The sequence below is a fragment of the Rattus norvegicus genome, chromosome 9, assembly GCF_021556685.1.
Source record: "Rattus norvegicus strain SHRSP/BbbUtx chromosome 9, alternate assembly SHRSP_T2T, whole genome shotgun sequence".
NCBI classification, from domain to species: Eukaryota; Metazoa; Chordata; class Mammalia; order Rodentia; family Muridae; genus Rattus; species Rattus norvegicus.
This window is the reverse complement of record NC_141542.1, coordinates 30540633-30563928: the sequence shown is the minus strand read 5'-3', so window position 1 is coordinate 30563928 and position 23296 is coordinate 30540633. Positions and strand designations below refer to the sequence as shown.

General features: G+C 49.6%; 1 protein-coding gene across 5 annotated transcripts; it reads right to left on the bottom strand.

The window, feature by feature from the left end:
• Positions 1–1497: 1497 nt before the first annotated feature.
• Positions 1498–23225, bottom strand: Capn11 (calpain 11). Of its 5 annotated transcripts, NM_001002806.2 has the most exon segments (22): positions 1498–1939; positions 2051–2109; positions 3243–3359; positions 3439–3517; positions 4083–4151; positions 4421–4485; positions 4604–4661; positions 4740–4805; positions 4886–4925; positions 5317–5528; positions 5820–5831; positions 9492–9667; positions 9868–10031; positions 10205–10279; positions 10442–10527; positions 10620–10703; positions 13041–13209; positions 13402–13535; positions 14533–14651; positions 17220–17289; positions 17520–17770; positions 23109–23182. In NM_001002806.2, coding segments are annotated over 22 exon segments (2148 nt in total). In that variant the 5' UTR covers positions 23125–23182; the 3' UTR covers positions 1498–1912.
• Positions 23226–23296: the final 71 nt, after the last annotated feature.

The window sequence follows — 23296 nt, the reverse complement described above, 5'->3', positions numbered from 1 at the left end:
GCTGTACACAGAGGACAAATGAGAGGAAGACAAGAACACACACAGAGAGAGAACCAAAATAGAAGGGTTATAAGGAGATTGGGGGGTGGGCTGGAGAGTGGTTAAGAGCACTGACTGCTGTTCGAGGTCCTGAGTTCAAATCCTAGCAACCACATGGTGGCTCACAACTATCTACCTGTAATGGGATCCAATGCCCTCTTCTGGTGTGTCTGAAGAGAGCGACAGTGGACTTCTATATAATAAACCTTTGGTTAAAAAAAAAAAAAAAACAAATCGGGAAGGGAAACGCATGAGTTGGAGGAATTTTGGGTGGAGGGAGAGGCAAAGAGTACTGACAAGAGTCAGGATGCCAAAATGGACTCTGAAATGTGTGACAGGCACTGGTGATACTCAGGGAACTCAGGGAGCTCGGAGACCAGCATGCACTGGTATACTAATAAACTCCACAGGGTGCTATTTGTCCCCTCTGCCAGAGATAAGGAAAAAGGCTCCTCTTGGCAGAGGGAATCTGGCTCTACGAGTTCCTGAGCAATGGTGGCTTTTGTCTAACTGCCAGAAGTTGAAGAAATAGAGTTTCCTTTGGATCTGACAGAAGCCTCGGGTCCTTAGGAAGCTGTACAGAGAGGCAGGAAGTATTCTGATTGCTCTGCGGTATGAAGGTTTAATCTAAGGGAAGCTGTTTAATCTAAGAGAAGCCTTATCTAGAGACTGAGGTCATGGGAGAAAAGTTCCGTGCTGGCATCGTTACCGACTCTATAAGAGGAGGGAGAGAGAAGAGAGGACCAGGAAGATGGCCAACGTTCAAGCCTGATGATCTGAGTTTGAACCCAGGGGCTCACTTTAAAAAGCCAGAGAAGGTGGTGCGCATCTGCAGTCCCAGTACTCCTGAGGTGTGATGGGAGACAGAGAAACACCACCTGAACACAGTCCGGCCAGTCCCGAGGTAGCTTGTGCAGCAGCAGGAAGAGAGACCTTCAATTTCCCTGGACCTCCTCATTGCGTAGCCTATTGACTGGCTCTTTGTTTTGTTTTGTTTTCCAAGACAGGGTTTCTCTGTGTAGCCCTGGCCTTCTAGGAACTTCCTTTTTAGACCAGGCTGGCCTGAACTCAGAGAGCTCCACCAGCCTCTGCCTCTCAAATCCGGGGATTAGAGGTGTGGTTCACTCCCCCGCACACCCCCCCAACGCACACAACGTGTCCTTTGATCTTTGAGACACCCCCCCCCCCCGCAGTGCCATCTTCGGGGGAGGGGGCAATTTGAGGGAAGAAAGGACAAAGGCGTCTCAAGGCCTTGTGGCCTCTGGCCTTGTCAGACCCTGCTCAGGTTTCGCCGGCCATTGGCTCAGTGGCGCCCCTTCACCCCACGATGCTCAATCCACAGTTTGTAATGTTTTCATAGCTTGGGACTGAGAAACATCCTGGAAAGTTGCAGCGCCCCCTAGTAATTTGTAGACAAGCACATTTGCAGACGCTTCCGAGACATAATGGATCCCCGTCTTTGGTGTTTAAGAATTAGGTGGTTAACCATGTCCTATTTATTAGAATAATGTGTACGACGCTGGGTTGGGGGTGGTGGTGGTAGGCAATGGAATTTCTGACAAGAGGGCGGTTGTGAGTTGACAGCGTGCGGAAACACCAAACTGCAAGGCTGCCTTGGCCAGAGAAAAACTGGTGGGGAGGGGCGGTTATGGAGGGGAATCCACCTAATTTTTAGTCAAAATACGGTGTGAGAGTGCTCCGGGTGGTGTGAGGGTGGAGTGGGGGTTAGAGTTCCCGTCCAGCCCAGAGCAGGGGCACAAAGTAAACACTGCGCCTGGGGCACTGGAGAACGAGGGCGACAAGGAGCATTCACCGTCCCCGCCTGAGCACCGTTGGCGGAGGGAGAAGGGAGGGAGCCAGGCTCGGCATCTCCCTACCCCCACATGGTTATGTGCAGCCACTGCAAAGAGAGCAGAGAACAGGAGACTTTGCGCACCCGCTGGAGAGTGGGCGGGACTAGAGGGGAGGGGATCAGGGTGTGGCCCGACCACCCTTCCAACTTCCCTCCTACCTGGTTTATATTCAGGCAAATAGAACCAGTTTTCTTGGTGTCCATGGATAAGAAGAACGCTGTTTTAAGGATAAGGGCGCAGGGCGGGGGTAGAGGGTGGGGGCGGGGTTAGAGCTGAGACATGGTCTAAAAGACCGGCGCTCCAAAGAGGAGCCGCTCTGCCAGGTAATGGAAAGGTATTCCTTTTTCATCAGGAATGAATCACAACTACCCTCGTTAGGAGACAAGCCTGCTTCAGAGCGCTTGGCCAGGACCCATTTACTCTGACTAGAGAGTCCTGGGAAGACAAGGGGAGTACTGACTTATTATTTGTTTTACATTTATTTATTGTGTGGGAGAGTCAGAGGGGCATGCGGGTGCGCACATGCCACAGCTTGTACCTGTGGAGGTCAGAGACAACCTGTGGTTGTTGATTCTCTCCTTCCACCACGCAGGCCTGGGAATTGAACTCAGGTCTTCAGGCTTGGTAGCAAGCACTTTTACACACATATTGTTTTCCCTCAAAGTCTCACTAAATAGCCAAGGTTGCCCCAAACTTGTGATCCTCCTGTCTCAGCTTCCCAAGTTCAAGAATTATAAATATGGGGCTGGAGAGATGGCTCAGTGGTTAAGAGCACTGACTGCTCTTCCAGAGGTCCTGAGTTCAATTCCCAGCAACCACATGGTGGCTCACAACCATCTGTAATGAGATCTGGTGCCCTCTTCTGGCCTGCAGTCACATATGCAGGCAGAATGCTGTACATAAAAATAAAATAAATAAATCTTAAAAAAAAATTATAAATATGGGCTTTTTAATCCTTGGGACAATCTTTTTATTTTTGTTTATTTAAATTTTGAGACCAGGTCTTTTGGCCAACCCAGGCTGACCTCAGACTCACTCTGTAGCTGATTGAACTCCTGATTTTTTTCTGCCCTCATCTCCAGAGTGTTGGGATTAAAATGTGTATCACCACATTGGGGCTTGCTGCAAGCTAGGTAAACACTGGACCAACTGGGTTCCATCCCTAGCCCCTGGAGAAGGAAATAGGGGGTACAGACAGAAGTCACAGCCCCAGTTCCTTGTGGATTTGAACTTGGGTCTGATGTGTGCTCTGGGTGGGAGGTTCTGTTAGCAACAGGCCTCAGGATGAATGGGTGTGGGAGCAAGCCAGCTCTCCTGGCCTAACCAGGACGGGGCAGGTGCCTCACTCACCAAACATGGCCTTGAGCCTTAGGAAACAGTTGATGAAGTTGTCAAAATCCACGATCATGTTGGCATCTGCATATCTAGCAACGACCACCTCAGTCACCCTGTTGTTCATTCTGATGCCTAGGGAGCAGGCGGGAAGACAGTAAGGGTGGGACTCAGGCCCTCGAATAACCCCCCAGCTTCCCTGCCTCTTGGCCACCTGCTTTCTCTATTGCCAAGCGCATCTCGTAGGAGTTCAAGTTCCCTGAGCGGTCTTGATCACACTCTTTGAAGATTTCCTGAAGGCAAATAGGCGTCATCGGGTCCCAGTAGTTGAAAAACTGATTATTAAAGCATGATTGGCTTATAACACCTGCCCAAGACCCTGGAGCCCCGCCACTCTGATCGGCCACTTAAACCTCTAATGTTTCTGCTCTCTACAGGTTAAAGGGTTAATCCAAGCATAGCACAGGATGTTCATATCCTGCCCAGTGCTTTCTCCAGGCTCCCTTCATGACTATACCAGGCTATACTGGTTACTAACCAGTTTGACTGTGTGTATGTATGTCTCTCCACAGTTCTAATGACTTGTCAGTTCCCACAGCTCTTGGCTCTCCTTCCTTTCTTTCTTCCTTTCTCTCTCTTTTTCTTTCTTTTTTAAAGACTTATTTATTTATTATATGAGTACACTGTAGCTGTCTTCAGACACACTGGAAGAGGGCATCAGATCTCATTACAGATGGTTGTGAGCCACCATGTGGTTGCTGGGATTTGAACTCAGGACCTTTGGAAGAGCAGTTAGTGCTCTTAACCACTGAGCCATCTCTCCAGCCCCTCCTGGCTCTTTCTTGAAGGGTCATTTACCATCCATTTCTTGATCTTTTTCCATAGGATATGGAACTCATGAAGCCCCAGCTTTCCAGAATCGTCTTTCTAGGGAGATTAGTCAAGGATAAGATTAAAGAGGGCATTCTGGGGCCGAGGAAACAGAAGGCTTCCACACAGGCTAGGGGCAAGGCTTGAGGTTACTGAATGCTAACACAGAATTGGGATCTCGAGCTACCCCCCCCCCCATTCCTTCCCTATGACCAGGAGGGTACTGAGGTTGGAGAAGAGATGGCCACTTCTGAGTCAGGCTTGGAGGGGTCAGGGGAGAAGATGGGAAACACCCCCGTTAGGCTTGCCACAGGGCACAAAGATACGTCCATGAGGTTGACCATACGGCGACAGACATCCAAGCTAAAGCCCTTCGACTTGAAGCTCTTGACTGTGAGGAAGGGAAGGGGTAGGAAGAAGAGGTGGATGAGTACAGCATCAAGGAGGCGGGGAGGGGACGGGGACCAGATGGGGTGGGAGGAGCCACGAGGGTGTGGTGGACCACTCACATTTACTTGACATCTTGTTGAGAAGTTTTTGTAGGTCATACATATCTACTTGGCTGTCCTAGGAGAAAACAGTTATAATCACCTGCTCTGCCCGTGCGCCCGGTGGCCCTTTAGCTTCTGCCCCTGGCCCTCTTACCCGGTTTGCCAACGTCTCAAACAACTCTACAGAATTCTGGTCCAAATCTGCATCAGTGATGGTCTCCTGGGGAGAAGGATGGAGGGAGCCAGTCTTAAAAACACCCTTCATACTTCCAATCCCTCCAGCCCAGAGCTTCCTGTTACCTCTTGGAGTTGCTCAAGCATGTTGACTTCATCCAGCAACCTGGGCATAAGAGAGTGAAAGCTTAGGGGTAACGAGGTCAGAGACTTAAGGTGATCTGGGGAGGGTCCTGTCATTGTATGTGGAGCAGTATCTAATAATACATTAAATCTGGGCCCTGGTTTCATTCCTATTTCTACTACTAATTTAGAGGGGCTGGAGAGATGTCTCAGTGGTTAAGACCACTGACTACTCTCCCAGAGGTCCAGAGTTCAATTCCCAGGAAACATATGATAGCTCACATATTTAGACCTCATATCGTCATGCCTCAGTTTCCATGACATAACATAAGGTTGATGTGAAGGAGGACCAGAATCTGACACCCTGTATCCCCTTGGGAGCGCGGAACCTCGCCGGAGCGCGGAACCTCGCCGGAGCGAGGCTGGCCCCTCACCAGGTCTCACTGTGTTTCTCTGTGAAGACTCGAAGCAGGAAGTCAGCATCTTTATGAGGCTCAAAGGTGGAGGGGATAATGACGTACTCCCCGGGGGGCAGCCGAAGATGGCTGTTCACCTCCCTCGTGTTGGTGAAGATCTCTGAAAAGCCATGGTCCCGATATTTCATAAAGAAGTCTTTCTTCAGGTGGATGTCCTGGAGGTTCTGAAACTGTACGTACCCTGGAGGTGGGTACCGGACTAGCATAGGAGAGCAAGGAGAGTGGACCTCCCTAGGTGAGCCATCTTGTGGGCAGGTTTGATGGTGGGTACCAAGGACCACTGTTGTGGCCTGGACAAACGCCAGTATGGTCTCATCCTTCCCCGACTCCCGCCATTGGGTAATAGGAGTTACCATCCTAACTCAGGGTTCCCCAGAACTTTTCTCTGGATCCCTCCCCTTGCCAATTCATATGTAGCCAGGAGGGGGCTGGATGCCTGCCCGGGAGTAAGCCTGTTGTACCTCCTTTGGGACCTGAAAGAGAAAGAGAGAGAGAGTCAGATCTGCAATGAAGGGGTTCTGACCATCAGCGAGGTGAGTGTGCATTGTGTGTGTGATCCTCCTGTCTCCTCCTGCCTCCACCTCCCAAAAGTTGCCGTTACAAACCTGTGCCACCATGCCCAGTTTTACTCACGGCTGGGGGTAGAACCCAGGGCTTCTTGCACATGAGTTACAATGCTAGCTCTTGTTTGGTTTGATTCTTTTGGAGACAGGTATCGTGTAGACCAGGCTGGCTAACTAGGTAGCTGAAGCCAGCCTTGAACTCCTGATCCCTCTGGCTTCTGCAGGTACCTTACCTTTGTTCATGTGTACACACCCACACACAGACACACAATTAAAAAAAATTTTAATGTACATGTGTGGTGGTGCACACCTTTGATCCCCTTACATGAAAGGGAGACAGATGCAAATCTCTGCGAGTTCAAGGTCAGCTTGGTCTATGATCTATAGCAAGACCCAGGCTATCTAGGACTACATAGAGAGGCTCTGTAAATTAAATTAAAAACTAGTATTTTCTCCAGATGATGGTTGTGCATGTCTTTAATCCCAGCACCTGGGAGGCAGAGTCAGGCAATCTCTGAGTTCGAGGCCAGCTTGGTCTACAGAGGGAGTTCCAGGACAGCCAGGGCTACACAGAGAAACCCTGTCTCAAAAACCAAAACAAGCTAGATGTGCTTGTGCACATCTGCAGTCCTACCACTCCTGAGTGAGATGACCGTGAGGACAGCAGAAACACCAGCTGCTCACAGACCTACCCGTCTGGGGCAGCCATGACACGGCAGGAGCAAAGAGAGACTGCCACCCAACAAGGTATCGAGTGAGAACTGACTCAAACACACATGCATTGATGACAGAGAAAAAGGGGCAGAGGAGAGAAGACTCAGACGTGGTGTGCACACTTCCAACATTTGGCAGAAGCAGGAGGGTGGGGAGTTCAAAGCCAACCTTGGCAACATGGCAAGGACAAGGCTAGCCTAGGCTACATGAAGCCCTATCTCAAAAAAAACAAAAACAAAAACAAAAACAAAAACAAAAAAACAAAAAAAAAAACAATAGAGCCCTGGCTTTTCTCACCCTACTCTTCAGTAGGTCGTGACCCAGCAGGAAAGCCCACCACCAGACACCAAGCAGATGCCTTTGCTGTCTGCTGTGATGTCAGAGAGGTGGGGTTAGTGGACCTCTTCTGTGGATAAATTAGCCTGTCTGTGGTATTCAGTTATCCCAACAGGAACAGGGTAGGGTGGAGAACCCACAGCACAGGCTATCAACACCCTGGTTCATCTTATTTTGAGACAGGGTCTCACGGTCCAGACCAGGCTGGCATGCGACTCATGACAACCCTCCAGCCTCTGCCCCTTGAAATGCTAAGATTACAGACAGGCCACCACACAGCACATAGCACATTTATCCTGGCAGGTATGCTGGGGTACTGAGGCTGGGTATATCCTCCCTCAGCCTTAAAATTGTTTGTTTGTTTTTTTTTTCCTTAAATCGAGCTTTCTATTACTTAAAAGGCTCCATGTGCATCTAGCTTTCTGACTCTCTGCTGTGTCTTCAGAACTTTTACAATATTTTCCTGCTCCTCAGTAAGGAAGGTCTCATGAGGTTGAGTGTCATCCTGGTGTAGGGGGCCAAAGTGAGCACTGGCCTCTTAAAAATTCTTTTCCTGGGGTTGGGGATTTAGCTCAGTGGTAGAGCGCTTGCCTAGCAAGTGCAAGGCCCTGGGTTCAGTCCCCAGCTCCGGAAAAAAAATTCTTTTCCCATTTGCTTTATCTATATGAGTGTGTTGCCTGCGTGTTTGTATGTGGGTTCCTGAGGTTGTAAGTCACTCTGTCGGGGCTGGGAATTGAACTCCGGTCCTCGGAAGAGTAGCAAGTGCTCTGGTCCCTTAACCTTGACCTTTTTTTTTTTCATTTTATTTATTCTATGGATGTGTGTCTGTCTATGACATTCGTGTGGAGGTCAGAGGAGTAGGCTGTCTCCTGAGGGAGTAGGCTGTTTCCTTTCACTGTGAGGAACTGGGGGACTGAGGCCAGGTTGTCAGGCTTGGAGGCAAATGCCTTTACTCACTGAGCCCTTCTGGCCCCAACCCCTGGACTTCACTAGAAGTCTGTTAAGAAGGCTGTACTAACTGGATATCCTGACTCACTGCATAGGAGAAGCAGCCCCTTGCCCCACTTCCAGTTTTGTCCTCTTGGGATGGCGCCTAGGGTGTCCGTACCCTGGGCGAGCTGTTTACTACTGAGCTCCTGGAGAGCAGCCAGAGGCTCGGCATGCATTTGGATCTTGTCCAGTATTCCATACTTGTCCATTGTATAAGAGAGTGACTAAATGTGCGTTTTTCGGACCTTGCAAACCATGACTGGTCTTGGAAAATGCAGATTGGGGACTTCCTTTTGGCCTCACTGTAGTGAGCAGTTTTGATGGATTAGAGTTTTGACGGAGGCCACACTTGGGTGAGGGTGTTGCTGAAGTCTCTTGTGCTCAGGAATCAGGACACCCTTAGTCTCTACCTCTGCCCCTTCAGTGTGTGAGCTTGTGTGGTCCCCTTCCCTCCTCTGCTTTCAGTCTCCTCTTTTTTCCTATGGGCAGTAATAACTAGGATGTACCTAGTCTTTGGGATAATGCCTGCCACAAAGGAAGTGCTAGTTGGTGTGGTAGGTTTAAAATATAAAAAGAACAGAGTCAGGGGCTGACGCGATGACTCAATGGTTAAGAGCACTCTTTGCTCTTATAGGGGACCTCGGTCTGATTCCCAGCACCCACATGTGACTCAGAACTATCTGTAACTCCAGCTCTAGTGGATCTGACACTGTTTTCTGATCCCTGTGGGTATCATATCAGGCATATATCTGATACAGAGATGTCCTCGCAGGCAAAATATCTGAGAGAGAGAGAGAGAGAGAGAGAGAGAGAGAGAGAGAGAGAGAGAGAGAGTCAGAGAGACAGAGACCGAGAGGGAGAGGGAGAACAAACATACAGAGGCCCAGGAGAAGCACAAGATACCATCGCTTCAGCAGGGCTGTGCAGCCTTTGGGGGGCCTCACACTCACAGGGGTCTTAAGAAGTGAAGCATACATCTCTGAGTTCAAAGCTAGCCTGGTCTTTAGAGCAAGTTCCAGTTAAGGCTACACAGGGAAACAGTGTCTCAAAAACAACGACAGCAACAACAACAACACCCCCCAAAACTGAAAAAAAACACCCCAAAACCAACCCCAAAACCAAAACCTAACAACAATAAAAGGAGAGAAAAAGAAAAAGAGGGAAAAAAGAAAAAGAAAAAGAGACACACCTTTAATCCTAGCACTGGGGAGGTAGAGGCAGGTGGATCTTTGAGTTTGGTGCCAGTCTGGTGTACATGGCAAAGAAGAGGAGGAGGAGGACAGAGAAGAGGAAAGGGAGGAGGAGGAGGAAGAAGAGGGAGAGGAGGGAGAAGAAGAGGACAGAGAAGAGGAGGGGGAGGAGGAGGGAGAAGAAGAGGACAGAGAAGAGGAGGGGGAGGAGGAGGGAGAGGAGGAGGGAAAAGAGGAGGAGAGGGTGGAGGAGGAGTGAAAAGAGGAGGAGGAGGAGGAGGGGGAGGAGTCAAAGGGGAAGCACATGGCGGGGGGGGGGGTGTCCCCTCGGGAGGCACACCGAGAAGACGACGAAGCCTATGGTGAGCAGCTGGGGTCCCTCTCGAGCATGTCTCCAGTTCTTCTGCATCAGCGCCACCAGACACGTGCAAACCATTTCGCTTTTGTCAGAGCTATCCTCTGGATCATCCGTTTCTGGGAGAGAGATCCTAAACTGGGGGTTGCTCCAGAACGTCTCTGTGGAAGATGCAGGTCAAGGTGGCTGTGCCGGGTCAGAGCTTTCTGTCTTTAACTGGGCCCTTTTGGGGTGCACTGGGATTCCAACCATGTATCTGCCTGGGTTCCTGAGGGCTGTGGTACTTGACTGACTCTGTCCTCATCCACCCTGACTCTATGACCTCCTGCCCAGGCCTACTTTCCAGGTTGCCCTCACCCACCGGGGTAGTTTCTGCAGCCCCCTGCAGTGCTCCCCCTTCGCCAGCTGCCCTCAAAGAAGGTTGTGTGCCAGCAGCTCTTGTAATCCCAGGAGGAGAGCGCGTCCGGGGTGAGGTTGCAAATCTCCAGCAATGTAAAGTTGCTCATGAAGTCTTCATAGGACATCCTGGGGCGGGAGCACAGACAGCTGTAGGTACACTCCAAGTCACACCTACAGGCCCCTGACTGTGGAGGGACTGGAGGGACCCTAGGACCTCCTCATCCGAGGCACACAACAGAGGAGAAGATCATCTGAGGGTTGCCTGTGGGGAGGCTGAGGCCCCTCCAAGCCACACTGACCAGAACTCCCCGTCTTCCTTCTTGTGCAGCAGCTGCATCTGAACTTCCGGCATCACCTCTTCCCACTCCTTGGCTCTGCAGAGAGAAAATGGTGGGCGGGAAGGGCAGCCACCTCTCCCAGTTCTTATAAAACCTCGCACGCAGCACTGGGGACAAGGGTTGGCTCTGCTGTGACACTGGCTTCCATGGGGACCCTACTTGTGTTTTTGTCCCCTTCTCTCTGGTCAAAGCCCTTACTTGTCACTCCAGGCTCCATTCCACTCAATCCTGCCCCAGGGGTTCTGGATTCGAATTAGGGTTTCCAACTTGTCTCTGTAGTAAACCTGGGGAGAGAGGCATGAATGCTCAGGACACCCGTCAGGGGTGGCTCTCACACACCCCTGACTCTCACGGGAGGCCATTTGCCTGTACTCACATCTTGTAGGCCGGTGATTGCATAAGCGTGACCTTTCACCAGCATATTATGGGCCATTTTTTCCACATCGTCACTGTTGGTGGCCTACAGGAAAGAAGGGAAAGTGAGATCAGGCCTGGAAATCCTAAGAGAGCCGTTGTTTTATGTGACTCATAACACACATCTCCTATATACGGGGAGGGGGCATGTGCATGTCTAATACAACATAGAGGCTCTCAAATTCTCAAAATCTCTATCCAACGATTCTTTAAGTCCTGATTCTCCTGCCTCAGCCTCCTGAGGGTTTATAGACACGAGACAGTACAACACACACACACACACACACACACACACACACACACACACACACAGCCGAGGTGGGTGCATAGAGGGGAGAGAGAAAGGGAGAGGGAGGGAGAGACTAACTATAGCGGTCACTTGTATGTGTGTGGTGAACGTGAACACGTGGGATGGCCAGAGAAAGCCGCTGGGTCTCTTCTCCTATCGCTCTCAGTGTTTTTTAAATAAATGTTTATTTTTATTTTATGTGTACCGGTGTTTTGCTTGCATGTCTGTACTACACGTGAGCCTGGGGCCCTAGGAGGCCAGAAGAAGGCATTGGATCCCCAGGAATTGGAGTTACAGGTGCTGTGAGCCGCCACATGGGTGCTGGGAACTGAACCCAAGTCCATGGCAAGAACAGCCAATGCTCTTATGCGCTGAGCCATCTCCCTGTCTTATATTTTGAAGCGTAATCTCTCACTGCACCTGAAGCTTATCGCTTTGGGATAGGCTTTAAAAAAAAAAAAAAAAACATTGGTAGGGGCTGGAGAGATGGCTCAGTGGTTAAGAACACTGACTGCTCTTCCAGAGGTCCTGAGTTCAAATCCCAGCAACCACATGTTTGGGGGCTGGTTGGCTCAGTGGTTAAGAACACTGACTGCTCTTCCAGATGGTCCTGAGTTCAATTCCCAGCAACCACATGGATGGCTCACAACCATCTGTGATGGAATCGGATGCCCTCTTCTGGTGGGTCTGAAGACAGCTACAGTGTACTCATATGTAAAATGAATAAAAATAAAATAAACCGTGGGTGAGAGGGATTTGAACTCAGATCTTATGTGGAGAGCAGACACCTACTGAGCCATCTCCCCAGCTCCTGTACTTTAGATCTGGAAGCTGGCTCACCTGCGGTAGTACAGGGAGAGCCTATGTGCTCCTAATGCCGATTCCCTCTGTCCATTTCGCAATACTATACTACGAGCTGGGTGTGGCGGGGTAAGCCTACAGCCCCAGTACTTGGGAGGTGAAGGCAGGCAAGTTTCTGTGAGTTTGAGGCCAGCCTTGTCTACACAGTGACAAAACAAAAACGTCCCGCAGAACGTGCCAGTTTGGATGTAAACTGTACATCTCCCTCTAGCGTTAGAGTTTTGTGTGCGTGTGAGTGTTTTTCCCTGTGTGTGTCTGTCCACTGCGTGTTTACACTGTCCGTGGAGGCCAGAATGCAGCTTTGGATCCCCTGAGACTGGAGTTACAGATGGCCGTGTGCCATGTGGGTGCTGGGAATTGAACCCTGGTCCTCTGGAAAAGCAGCCAGTGCTCTTAACCACGGAGCCACCTCTCCAGCTCCTTCTTCTGGGTTTTATCACTGGTCACCTGGGGGTGGCTGTGCAGTTTTATCACACATGTGGTTTCATGGATCCGTCACCAAAGTGAGGGTATGGGTCACACATCTCTAAAGGGCCAGGCTCCCTCATCCTCTCCTCCCTCCCCTGACCATCACTAATACTCCAGGGTGATGCTGTCAACACGAGAAAGTCACACAGAGGCAGATAACGCCCCACCTATAGGGGGCATTGTTGTATCCCATGGTATGTAACAATCAGTTGGTTTAACTTAATTGATTCCCCTGCGGAAAGACAACTAGATTGCTGTTTTCTTTATGATTATGAGTACACCTTGCCCGACATTTGCGTACAGGTTCTGTGGGGAGGAAGTTCTCCTCTGCCTTTTCAACCAATGCCCTGCCCCCACAACTGCTGTTATATGGAAGCACTCTGGGTACATTTATTTATTTGAACAAATATTTGTTGAGTGCCTATTGCATGCTGGGAATCGTCTAAAGTCCCAGGGTCCAGCGGTGAATGCATCAAACAAAGGTCACCACCCTTCTGGAATATTCTCCCTCCTCCCTGGAAATGGTTGAAAACTAAGAAAACTTGCATTATGAGTTACACAGCGTCCCAGAAAATACCACAGAGAAAGGGGAGACAACTCGGAGGCTATGCCTGCTGGGAACGGCCGTTCTGCGCTACAGGCTGACAAGACTTGTTCAAGAAAGGGGCAGTGAGGTGACAAAGTGTTTGGGGAAAGAACCTTGGAGTCAGGGTGGGGAGCAACATTAGGCTCATAGGCCCAGCATCAAGAGCCAGCTTGGCTTACTTCGATGGAGCAACCCATGAGGGAAGACTTCTCCAAGGCTTTCCTGAGGAGCCTTAGCAGGTTGTGAGGGGGATTCTGGAGCCGAATGCACTGTGCTATGCCGCCTGTGAAGTCTTCCAAACCCTCCATAGTGCTGCCTCCAGTCAGTGCTTCGTAGGATCCATTCAGCCTGCAGGCAGATAGGGCGCTGTTAGGAGATGCGAGTTGGAGCGAGCAGTCGGGCAGGATGGTGGAGGAAGTGAGGCGTGCCTTATCAGGGTCTGTCTCCTCCCCTGGTTCAGTTAATGGCCTGGCCCACTTTCCTTGGCAGCCCAGGCCATGCGGCTCAAGGCCAGCCTGGTTCCTGGCCTGGGCAACTTACTTGGCGTAGGCCTTCTCCAGCAGGGCGCCCCAGAACTCCTGCCGATGGGAGGCGTGCACGAACACCAATTTGTTGTTCTTAGTGGGCAGCCGGTCGTCCACCACCACGTTCAACCAATGCCCGAACTGCCAAAGCTGTGGGTGGCAAGGGGACATTTGTCTGCATACAGGTGAACTTTGTCCTTAGAGCGCCCTCTCATGGCCAAGACAAGAATATACCAGTGACAATTTCACTCAAACTTTAGCAATAAATAAATAAATAAATAAATAAATAAATAAATAAATAAATAAATAAATAAATAAATAAATAAAATTATATGTGTGTATAAGTATAGGTATATTGTGTGTGTGTGTGTGTGTGTGTGTGTGTGTGTGTCTAACTGTCTGTCTGTCCGTCAGTCATTTTTCTCCTTCCACCATGCAAGTTTCAAGGATCAAACTCAGGTTGCCAGGCCAGGGGGTAAGTACACTTATCCACTGAACCATCTTGACCAAGGCCCAGTCATTCCTTAGAATAGGGGAGTGAACAAAAGCCTTAAAATCTTAAAATCCTTCACCATTTCTGCACCTCCATCCCCCCTCCCCCCCACCCCTGTCTGGCCCCAGCATCAAGAAAACCCCATCCACATTCAGACTGACACCCTATCCTGAAAATAAAAGGCAGCTGGAGGTTGGAATTTCAGAGATCTTAAAATCCTCTCCCCATTTTATGACAGTTAAAATAGTTCCTTTATGGGTTAAAGGACCAGGTCATACAAATAATATGGTGGAGATTTTCAGTATCATGGTACCTAATGTGCATTTGTGGATGCAGGCACGTGTGTGCACACACTAACACACACACACACACACACACACACACACACACACACACACACACACACGCACACCAAGAACAGGAAGAGAGCCACAAACAGCTCATCGTTTTCTTTGGAGCTTTAAAAAAAAATAACTTTCGTGATTTCTTTCATAAGCAGATATTTCTTTGAAAATTAGTTGAAAAGTGTCCCCAAACAGTGTCACGTGTGAAAAACAAAGTAAGTACATACATGAGCTCTCTCTACCTCCCTCCCTCCCTCCCTTCTTCTCTCCTTCTATCTTTCCCTCCCCCACTTTCTGGTTTTCCCTTTACCTGAAAATGGAAGATGCCAGCATAGTTTTTCTTGAAGCTCTGACTTCTAGGCACCACACGGAACAGCAGTTTGGGGCTCGTGGTAAGGGAGCCAATGGCGGCCAGCAGCCAGCAGTCTCCTTAAAGGCAGGGAGGTAGGGGTTGCTCACATGTGTGGAGGCCCCAGATGCCCGACCAGAGAGGCAGACCCAAGGATCTCTTTCTACCTTTTCACTGAGAAGTGTTAGAAAAGGGGCCAAATGGGGAAACTGAGGGAACTTGGGCTCTGGGACAATGAGCTCATATCCTTGTTCAGTCAAGGGAGTCACAGATCATGCTAACATGCTTTGGTTTGGGGGAATTTGGGTTTGGCTGCATAGCATTCTGCTTGCTCTCAAGGCGGGCTTCTATCTGTTGAACGTATCCACTAACTTTTCTCTGCGGCCCCCCCCCCCAATTCCCACTCTATGCACAGGGTGCAGTAGTAGCCAAAGGCCCACGATGACTCCTGAAACACTTGTGTAATCTTGGCGTCTGGGTGGTGGAGGCTAAAAGGGTTGTAAGTTCATGTGTCACCAACCTGTTCTACAGAGTGAGACCTTGTCTCAAACCACTCAAGAGCTGGAGGGATGCTCAGCCATTAAGAGTACACCTTCTCTCCTACAGGACTGGGAGTTCAGTTCCCAGTAGCCATGGCAGGTAATTTGCCACCACAGGTAACTCTAGGACTAGGGCAATCTGACAGACAGCGCCCTCTTCTGGTCTCCACAGGCACTGCATTCATATGCACATACACACAAAATTAAAAAGGAAAATCGTGCCTGGTAGTAGTGGTGCACACCTTTAATCTCAGCATGCAGGAGGCAGAAGCAGGTGGGTTTTTTAGTTCAAGGCCAACTTGGACTATAGATCGAGTTCCAGGAAAAGCAGGGCTACCGAGAAACCCTGTCTCAAAAAAAACCAAAAGAAAAAAAGGTGGGGGAGGGGTGTAGAGAGGTCTTGTTGCTCTATCATAAGGACCAGAGTTCAGCTCCAAGCACCCAAGTCAGATACCTCACAAACACCTGTAATTCGAGCTCTAAGGGACTGGATGCCCTCTTCTGGCCTCTGAGGGCACCAGCATTCTCATTCTCTCTCTCTCTCTCTCTCTCTCTCTCTCTCTCTCTCTCTCTCTCTCTCTCTCACACACACACACACACACACACACACACACACACTTTAAAGAAAAAATTTAATGTAAAAAAAGAAATATGCCTCCCCCATCACCCACATTGTACTAGAGATGCTGTTCTGTGTCTATCCCACTGCGAGTCAGTCCTGGAGCACAGGGCCATACATCAGACATCTACTGCTATCTGTCTCCTGGGATCAGTCCTCAGTGACAGGCCAGGTACGAGGTGTGAATTCTGGGGCCTGGCCAAGCTTTTGGGCCCTGACAAATTTGTGATGGCTAGAGACCTCTGGGTATTGGAGGGAGGCTGAAGGCAGGAGGCAAGATTAAAGACTGCAGTCATCACCAACACAAGGGCACTCGGGGGTCACTGATTTCTCGGCCTCCTTTACCCAGCATCCCTCTGGCCCACTGAGCCACAGAGGCAACTGTGTTTCTAGGGCTCCTTGGTCTCTTGCTGTACTTATTTCTGCCCCTTTTCCTGCCACAAAGAGAAAATAAAGTGGTTGTGGTGTCTACCCTGGTGATGAAGGGAGACTGTGAGGCAAGATTAGCTCAGGAAGGAGAAGGTAACCCGCTCCCCAGAGCAATGTCAGGAGGCTCTGCTGACCCATTGTTTGAGGACCTGTGCTAAAGTTTTAGTGCTTATGTCAGACAATCCTTTGACTTCTTTCTCCTCAAAAGATCTGATCAAGTCTTCTTCTTCTTCTTCTTCCTTTTTTAAAAGTCAGGGTCTCCTATAGCCCAGGCTAGCTTTAAACTCACTGTTTAGCCTGAGGATGACCTTAAATTTCCCCACCTCTTCCCCCACCCCCATCCCAGGCTCCTGGCTAGCCTGGAACTCACTGTGTAGACCGAACTGGCCTTGAATTCATGAGTAATCCTCTGACCTCATCTAGCTCTTGGGATTACAGGTATACAGCACCATACCCAGTTTTCCACAATGCCGAGGATGGAACCCAGGACTTCCTGCATGCTAGCCAAGTACTCTGCCCACTGAGCCACACCCTAGCCCCATAATCCTTTGCATCCTGAGTATGGGCCACGTTCAGGGCTGGCTCCTAACAAAACATTGTAGAGGTATGTGTGTGTGTGTGTGTGTGTGTGTGTGTGTGTGTGTGTGTGTGTGTGTGTGACATTTTTATGTGCATGGAGGCCAGTATGGGGGGGGGGGGGACACTGGATTCCTTGGAGCTAGAGCTTCAGGCGTTTTGGATAACGTGGATAACGGACTTGTTACTTAGGTGCTAGGACCTGAACTCTGGTCTTCATCTTTTTTTTTTTTAAAAAAGAGCTCTTAACTGCTGCCTTGGGTGATTTATCCATACATCAACCTCACTACCTCAGCTTCCTTCCACTCCAGATGGCAGGAGGGACAGAGGTCACATGTGGCACTTCTGCTGACTGTCATCTCTTGGAAGGGGAGGAAGAGGGAAACGGAGTCCTACTCTTCCAGGTTAGAGAGCCATCCGGTTGCCCCCAGTCTTTCTTCCCACTTTCCTCGTAGATGGAGGCTAGCTCCCTTTCCCCTACTTACCCAGGATGCCTTGGCAGATGTCCGTGGGAGAGAAATCATTCGTAATGAATTGGGGGTTATGTATGATATCCTGTGGCGAAGGAAAAAGAATGTCAAGAGGTGACGAGGGTCCCCTTCCCCAGCTCCCTTTACCTCTGATTTCTAGGTGAACAGTAGGGGTGCCAAACCCAGAGCACAGCCTGGGTGCAGCGGCCCCTGGTTAAACTAGGAGGCTCGACAGAAGCATATTCACAGCTGCTCCCAGCTCTGACGGCGCGTCAGAGCTTAGTGCTGGGGCCCTCCCTCTTTCCCAGTGCCCACCTTGGGCCGCTGCCAGTAGACGTTATGCACTTCTTGAGACTTGGGGCCCAGCTCCTTGAAGCCTATAGACTGGGGTTCAGCAGGAAAAAAGGGGTCTTCGAACAGTTCCCCCATCTTGAGACATGATGCTCGTAGGTCCTCAAAGTTCTGATTCTTATAGTTGTAGGCATTTTGGTATTGGCCCACGCCCTTGTCCTTGAGCCTGTTGCTGTTTATGGTTGCCACCATTCCCCTTTCAGCATAAGAGATGTCTATTCAATAAAAGAGACAGATAAATCACTTTGGAATGGTACTGTCGTCGGACAGGTGGGCACACCTGGAATCACAGCTATTTGCAAGGTGGACGCAGGAGGTCAGGGGCAGACCATCTTCAGGAGGTCAGGGGCAGACCATCTTCAGCCACAGAGATTTTTGTTTTGTAATATTTACTTAGTTTTATATGCACTTGCTTGTGTGCCTGAGTGAATGCCTGTGTACCCTATGCTTGCAGGAGCTCACAGAGGTCAGAAGAGGTATCAAATCCTCTGGAATTGGAGTTACAGATGGCTGTGAGCCATCATGTTGGAGCTGGGAATCAAACCAGGTCTTCTGCAAGAGCAGCTAGTGCTCTTAACCACTGAGCCATCTCCAAGCCCATTTTTTAAAATAAAGATTTATTCTATATATCTATGTATCTATGTATCTATGTGTCTATGTCTCTATGTATGTATGTATGTATGTATGTATGTATGTATGTATGTATCTATGTATCTATGTATCTATGTATCTATCTATCTATCCATCCATCCATCCATCTAGTCTTACTATGTAGTAGTTCTGGCTAGTACTCATGGTCGTGAGCTATCATGTGGGTACCGGGACTTGAACCTGAATTCTCTGGAAGAGCAGCCAATGCTCTTAGTCATGGAGTCATATCTCTAGCCCATGAATTTTTTTCAAGTTATGTGTCTATGTGTGGGAGTGTGCACACGAGTGCAGGTGCTCAAGGATCCCAGAAGAAAGCATTAGATTCTTTGGAACCGGAGTTACAGGGTATTTTGTAAACCCCATGTGGTTGCTCGGTACTCATGTACATCAAACTGATCTCAAACTCACAGAAAACAGTTTGCCTCTGTCTCCCAAGTTCTAGAATTAAAGGTTAGTCCCACCATACTTAACCCCATTTAATTAAAAAAATGTGTATAAGTATCTTGCCTGTAGATATGTCTGGACAGGTACATGCAGTGCCCACAGAGGCCTGAAGGGCACTAGATCCTCTGGGACTGGAGTTAGAGATGGTTGTAAGCTACCTTCTGTGGGTGCTGGGAACTGAACTGGAGTCCTGTGGAAGTATAGCCAGTGTCATCAACTGCAGAGCCACCTCTCCAGAAACATAAACCTAAAAGATGTCTGTTTGTATGAGTGTATGTGTAACTGTGTTGTGGGAGGTCATTGGGGGAGCAAAAGGTGTCAGATCCCTGGGAACTGGAGTTAAAAACATTTGCAGGAGGCCCAGCTTCTTATACGGGTGCTGGGTTTCAAATTCTGGTCCTCAATTCTTATGTACCAAGTGCTCTTGATTGTGGAATGGTCTCCCCAGGGCCATAGCACAAATATCATATTTGTAGAAAGCTTAGATTAAATGATACCCTGCCTCCAAAAACAAACAAAGAATGGTATAGATAGTTTTAGGAAGACCAAGGCCACCAAGGGATGTCCCTTCCATGGTCATAGATGGGACACATGACAAGGTGAGGAGGTAAAGACATTGGAGACCTTGAGCATGGCCAGGAAGACTGGAAATAATGAAGTCCCTTTGGAGAGCATCCTCTGGCAGTGTCTCAGTTAATGAAACACAGGGACTGGAGAGATGGCTTAGTAGTCAACAGTGCTGGCTGTTCTTCCAGAGGACCCAGGCTGGGCTTCCAGCAATCACATGGGGCTTACAAAATACCCTGTAACTCCGGTTCCAAAGAATCTAATGCCTTCTTCTGGGATCCTTGAGCACCTGCACTCGTGTGCACACTCCCACACATAGACACATAACTTGAAAAAAAAATTCATGGGCTAGAGATATGACTCCATGACTAAGAGCATTGGCTGCTCTTCCAGAGAATTCAGGTTCAAGTCCCGGTACCCACATGATAGCTCACGACCATCTGCAACTTTAGTTCCAGGGGATCTGATTCTCTCTTCTGGCTTTTGAGGGCACCAGAGACTTACTTGAAGCCCAGATGTACATGCAAACAAAGCGCCCATGTACATTTAATAACAAAACGACAACAAAAGATACTGATAGCACTTGGGAGGCAGAGGCAGGAGAAGAATTTCTATGAGTTCAAATGTGGTCTATATAGCAAGTTCCAGGCCAGCTAGGGCTACAGAGTGAGAACTTGTCTGGAAGAGAGAGAGAGAGAGAGAGAGAGAGAGAGAGAAAGAGAGAGAGAGAGAGAGAGAGAGACTGACTATTTCACCAAGCCTAAGGACCATTGGCCATGTCTAGAGGTGCTTTTGGTTGGCACGACTGGAGGGTGGTTGCTATTGGCATCTAGCAGAGACGAGCTAACAGCTTTGCCTCCATGAGGACAAAGGGTCACCTGACTGAGATGTCAGAGTCTCTGCAGAGGCTGTGAAATCTGGGGCAGAACCCAAGTCATTTACAGAGATGTGAGCTTCTTGGTGCCTTCCATTCAGGGCAATCATGGGAGCTTCTGCCATGTCTACAGCGTGGCTGAAGGTGCTCAGCTCAGATCACAGAAGCTGCTGGCAACCAAGGGAACTGGTCCTCACTGAGGGCAGACCAGCACAGTGAAGGTACACCCTTCCCTCCCTTACTTCCCGGGAAGCTCCATCCATGGTTATTGTCCAGTGCAGGGAATCATTTCATACGGACCGCAGACCCTGCTTAGAATCCCCATTCAAGTCCCCAGTGTCTGAGCTCTTGACCTGGCAAAGACAGCGGGGAGCCACACGCCCCACCTCACCCGCCACTGCCGTTGCCATGGCAAGCATCTCTAGAGAATACAGCTACCATAAGACTAGCCACATGGTCTAGCAAGGCACTCTGCTGTAAGCCTGGCCACCATTGTCGTCTTCATCAGAGTGGCTGTGATTACTTGCAATGGACTCCCGAGATGGGGGGGGCTGTTGATATTGCCTCGTAGAAGAAAGAGTCGTGGAGGGTCACCGGATCCTTACCTAGGTCTCAGCCACCATCTCTTGACCTTCCTAGTTCGTTGGCTGTATTTCTGCCGATTGCATGCGGTTTTGGGAAGTACCAAAGACAAAGTGTACAAAGTGCGGAAGGCTAGTTGAAGGGGAGGGGCTCATCTGTGTGGCTTCCAGGAAGCCGTCATCCATGCTAGGGTGAGACCTTTCAGCGATGCATTTGTTATGGGGTCACCCACTGTGTTGACTGGTCTTAGGTCAACTTGACACAAGCTAGAGTTATGTGAAAGGAGGGCGCCTCGGTTGAGAAAAATGCCTCCATGAGATCCAGCTGTAAGGCATTTTCTTTAATTAGTGATTGACGGCGGAGGGTTCAGACCATGATGGGTGGTACCATCCCTGGGCTGATGGTCCTGGGTTCTATAAGAAAGCAGGCTGAGCAAGCCGGTAAGCAGCACCCCTCCATGGCCTTTGAGTCAGCTCCTGGATCCTGCCCTGTTTAAGTTCCTGTCCTGACTTCCTTCAGGGATGAACAGCAATGTGGAAGGGTTAGCTGCACTTCGCTTTCCACTCATGGTGTTTCGTCACAGCAATGATAACCCTAACCAAGTCACCCATGCTCCTACGAGCAACTCCTCACATGCAGATAAGCCCAATAAACCCATCAGTTCACCCATGGTGGAATCCTACCTCGGTCTCTTGTTGGGGGTCTCTTTTAACCTGGGATGTGTACATGTTTGTTGATGTCATCGAGTTGAAAAGTTCATGCAACACATGGGCTGGCAGGAGGGAGGCAAGCTAAGACAGACAGACAGCCGAGGCTGGCAGAAGCTCAAGCAGACGGCCATGGGAGTGTGTTTGTTGAGGGACATGACTACATATCAAACTGCCTCCTCCATCAGACTAACAGCCAACCCCAAAGGTGGGGCGCAGCCTTAGTCAGATTCGGAGCCTGTAGAGTTTAGAAAACTTCAATCGAAGGAGAATCTGGAAGTACATTACTGTAACCTAGCATTTCGGAGGCAGATGTAGGAGGATCTCGTCTATCCCATCCGTTTACTTATTTGTTTAATTTGTATGTCTGGAGGTCAGAGGACAACCTGCAGGGGGGCTCCCTCCTTTCACCTGGCCGGTCTTGGGCATCGAACTCGGGTCATCAGTCAAGTGCCTTGCCGGCAAGGATCCTGTTTCTGAGGCCTAAGCCACATAGTGAAACCAAGTCTCTAGCACAGAGCACTGCCTCCTCATCCCCTATTCGTTAACAGTGATCCTTCGTCTCAAACACCTCACACACTGTCTGTGGGGTGCAACGCTGAGTATGAAATCTAAGGGTTTCTGTTTCTGTTTTAAGACAGGGTCTCACGTAGAGCCAGGCTGGCTTCAAACTCCCTATGTAGCTGAGGACACCTTGAACTACAGACGTTTCTGCTTCTACTTCCCGTGTGCTCAGATGACAGGTCTGTCTTTACGCTGGTTTTATATGGTCCTGGGGCTAGAACTCAGGTTTTTATGCATGCAGATACTCTCCCTCTGCCAACTCAATTATACCCCAATCCCTACGTCCGGTGATTAAAAAGAAGATGTATTTTTTAATGATGTCTCTGTGTACCTGAGTGCAAATGCCCACAGAGGGTAGCGGTATTGCATCTCCTGGGAGCTGGAGTTAGAGGTAGTGGTTCGCCACCCAACACAGGTGCTGGGAACCCTTGGGTCCTCTGCCAGTGTGGGTTCCTAACGGCTGAGCCATCTCTCCAGCCCCCAGTGTGATTCTTAAAACCATTATTTCATTATAATCAGGGAACCAATGGCTTTTTGGATAGCTGGATCTCCAGAGCTTGGAGGAAACCAAGACACTGTTTCAGAAAACTTTAGAGGTTTAGGGTCTCCTTCAAGCCTAAACATGCAGGGGTCAAGTTTCTAGCCTGTCACAGAAGCTAGAAGGCAGAGTCCTCCTTCGTCCTCAGAGCGGAGCTGAGCCCCACTCCTCTGTTGCTGAAGCTCGATGCCCCCCACCCTGCCTCCCAGCCTCTCAGCTGTTCCTTCCTGCACCATCCACCCTAGACGTGAGGCCAGCTAGACTCTAACCAAGTGGTTTGCTCTTGTCTTAGGACCTGATATTTCAGGACCAAGGCGAGAGAGATTTTCTCTGTTTCCTAAGGTTTACCATATCTTTAATGGCTGACGGGCTTTTATACAAACCCTGTCCCAACAGCTATGATGGAGGAGTGTGGGCCCACCCAACCCTCGCCAAGCTTCAGTGAGATAAAGGAGGAAAGCCCTCTGCCTAGTCTTTCCCTAAAAGTCTGAAAAAGAAATCACTTTTTTACTCTCTGAGCATCCAGCCTGGTAAGAGAGGTCCCAGTCTGAGGTCTCAGGGGGACAAGGTGTCATTTCTGCAGGGGAGTCTATGGGGAGGGGCGGGCCCCACGAGCAAGCGCCTACCTGAGAAGTTCAGCATGCTGAAAGCTATCAGGTGGACACCTAGAACAGCTAACACCTAGCACAGTACTTGACAGTTGAAGGTTCTTGGTGGAAGCAGGGGGTGGGGAGGGGGGGAGCAGAGACCACCCCTCCCCCACCCAGAACTCTGCAACGCAGGGAAGTCTTCAGTCAGGAGCAATGGTTTAACT

What these genes read in the sequence shown, in the direction of transcription:
- Capn11 (XM_087567173.1), bottom strand. An exon ending in TCTACTGGCAGCGGCCCAAG is followed by an intron (nt 17,290 to 17,519) that starts GTGGGCACTGGG and finishes CCTTCGCCACAG; the next exon opens with GATATCATACATAACCCCCA. An exon ending in TAGGCTTCGTCGTCTTCTCG is followed by an intron (nt 5,529 to 9,491) that starts GTGTGCCTCCCG and finishes GGGTACGTACAG; the next exon opens with TTTCAGAACCTCCAGGACAT.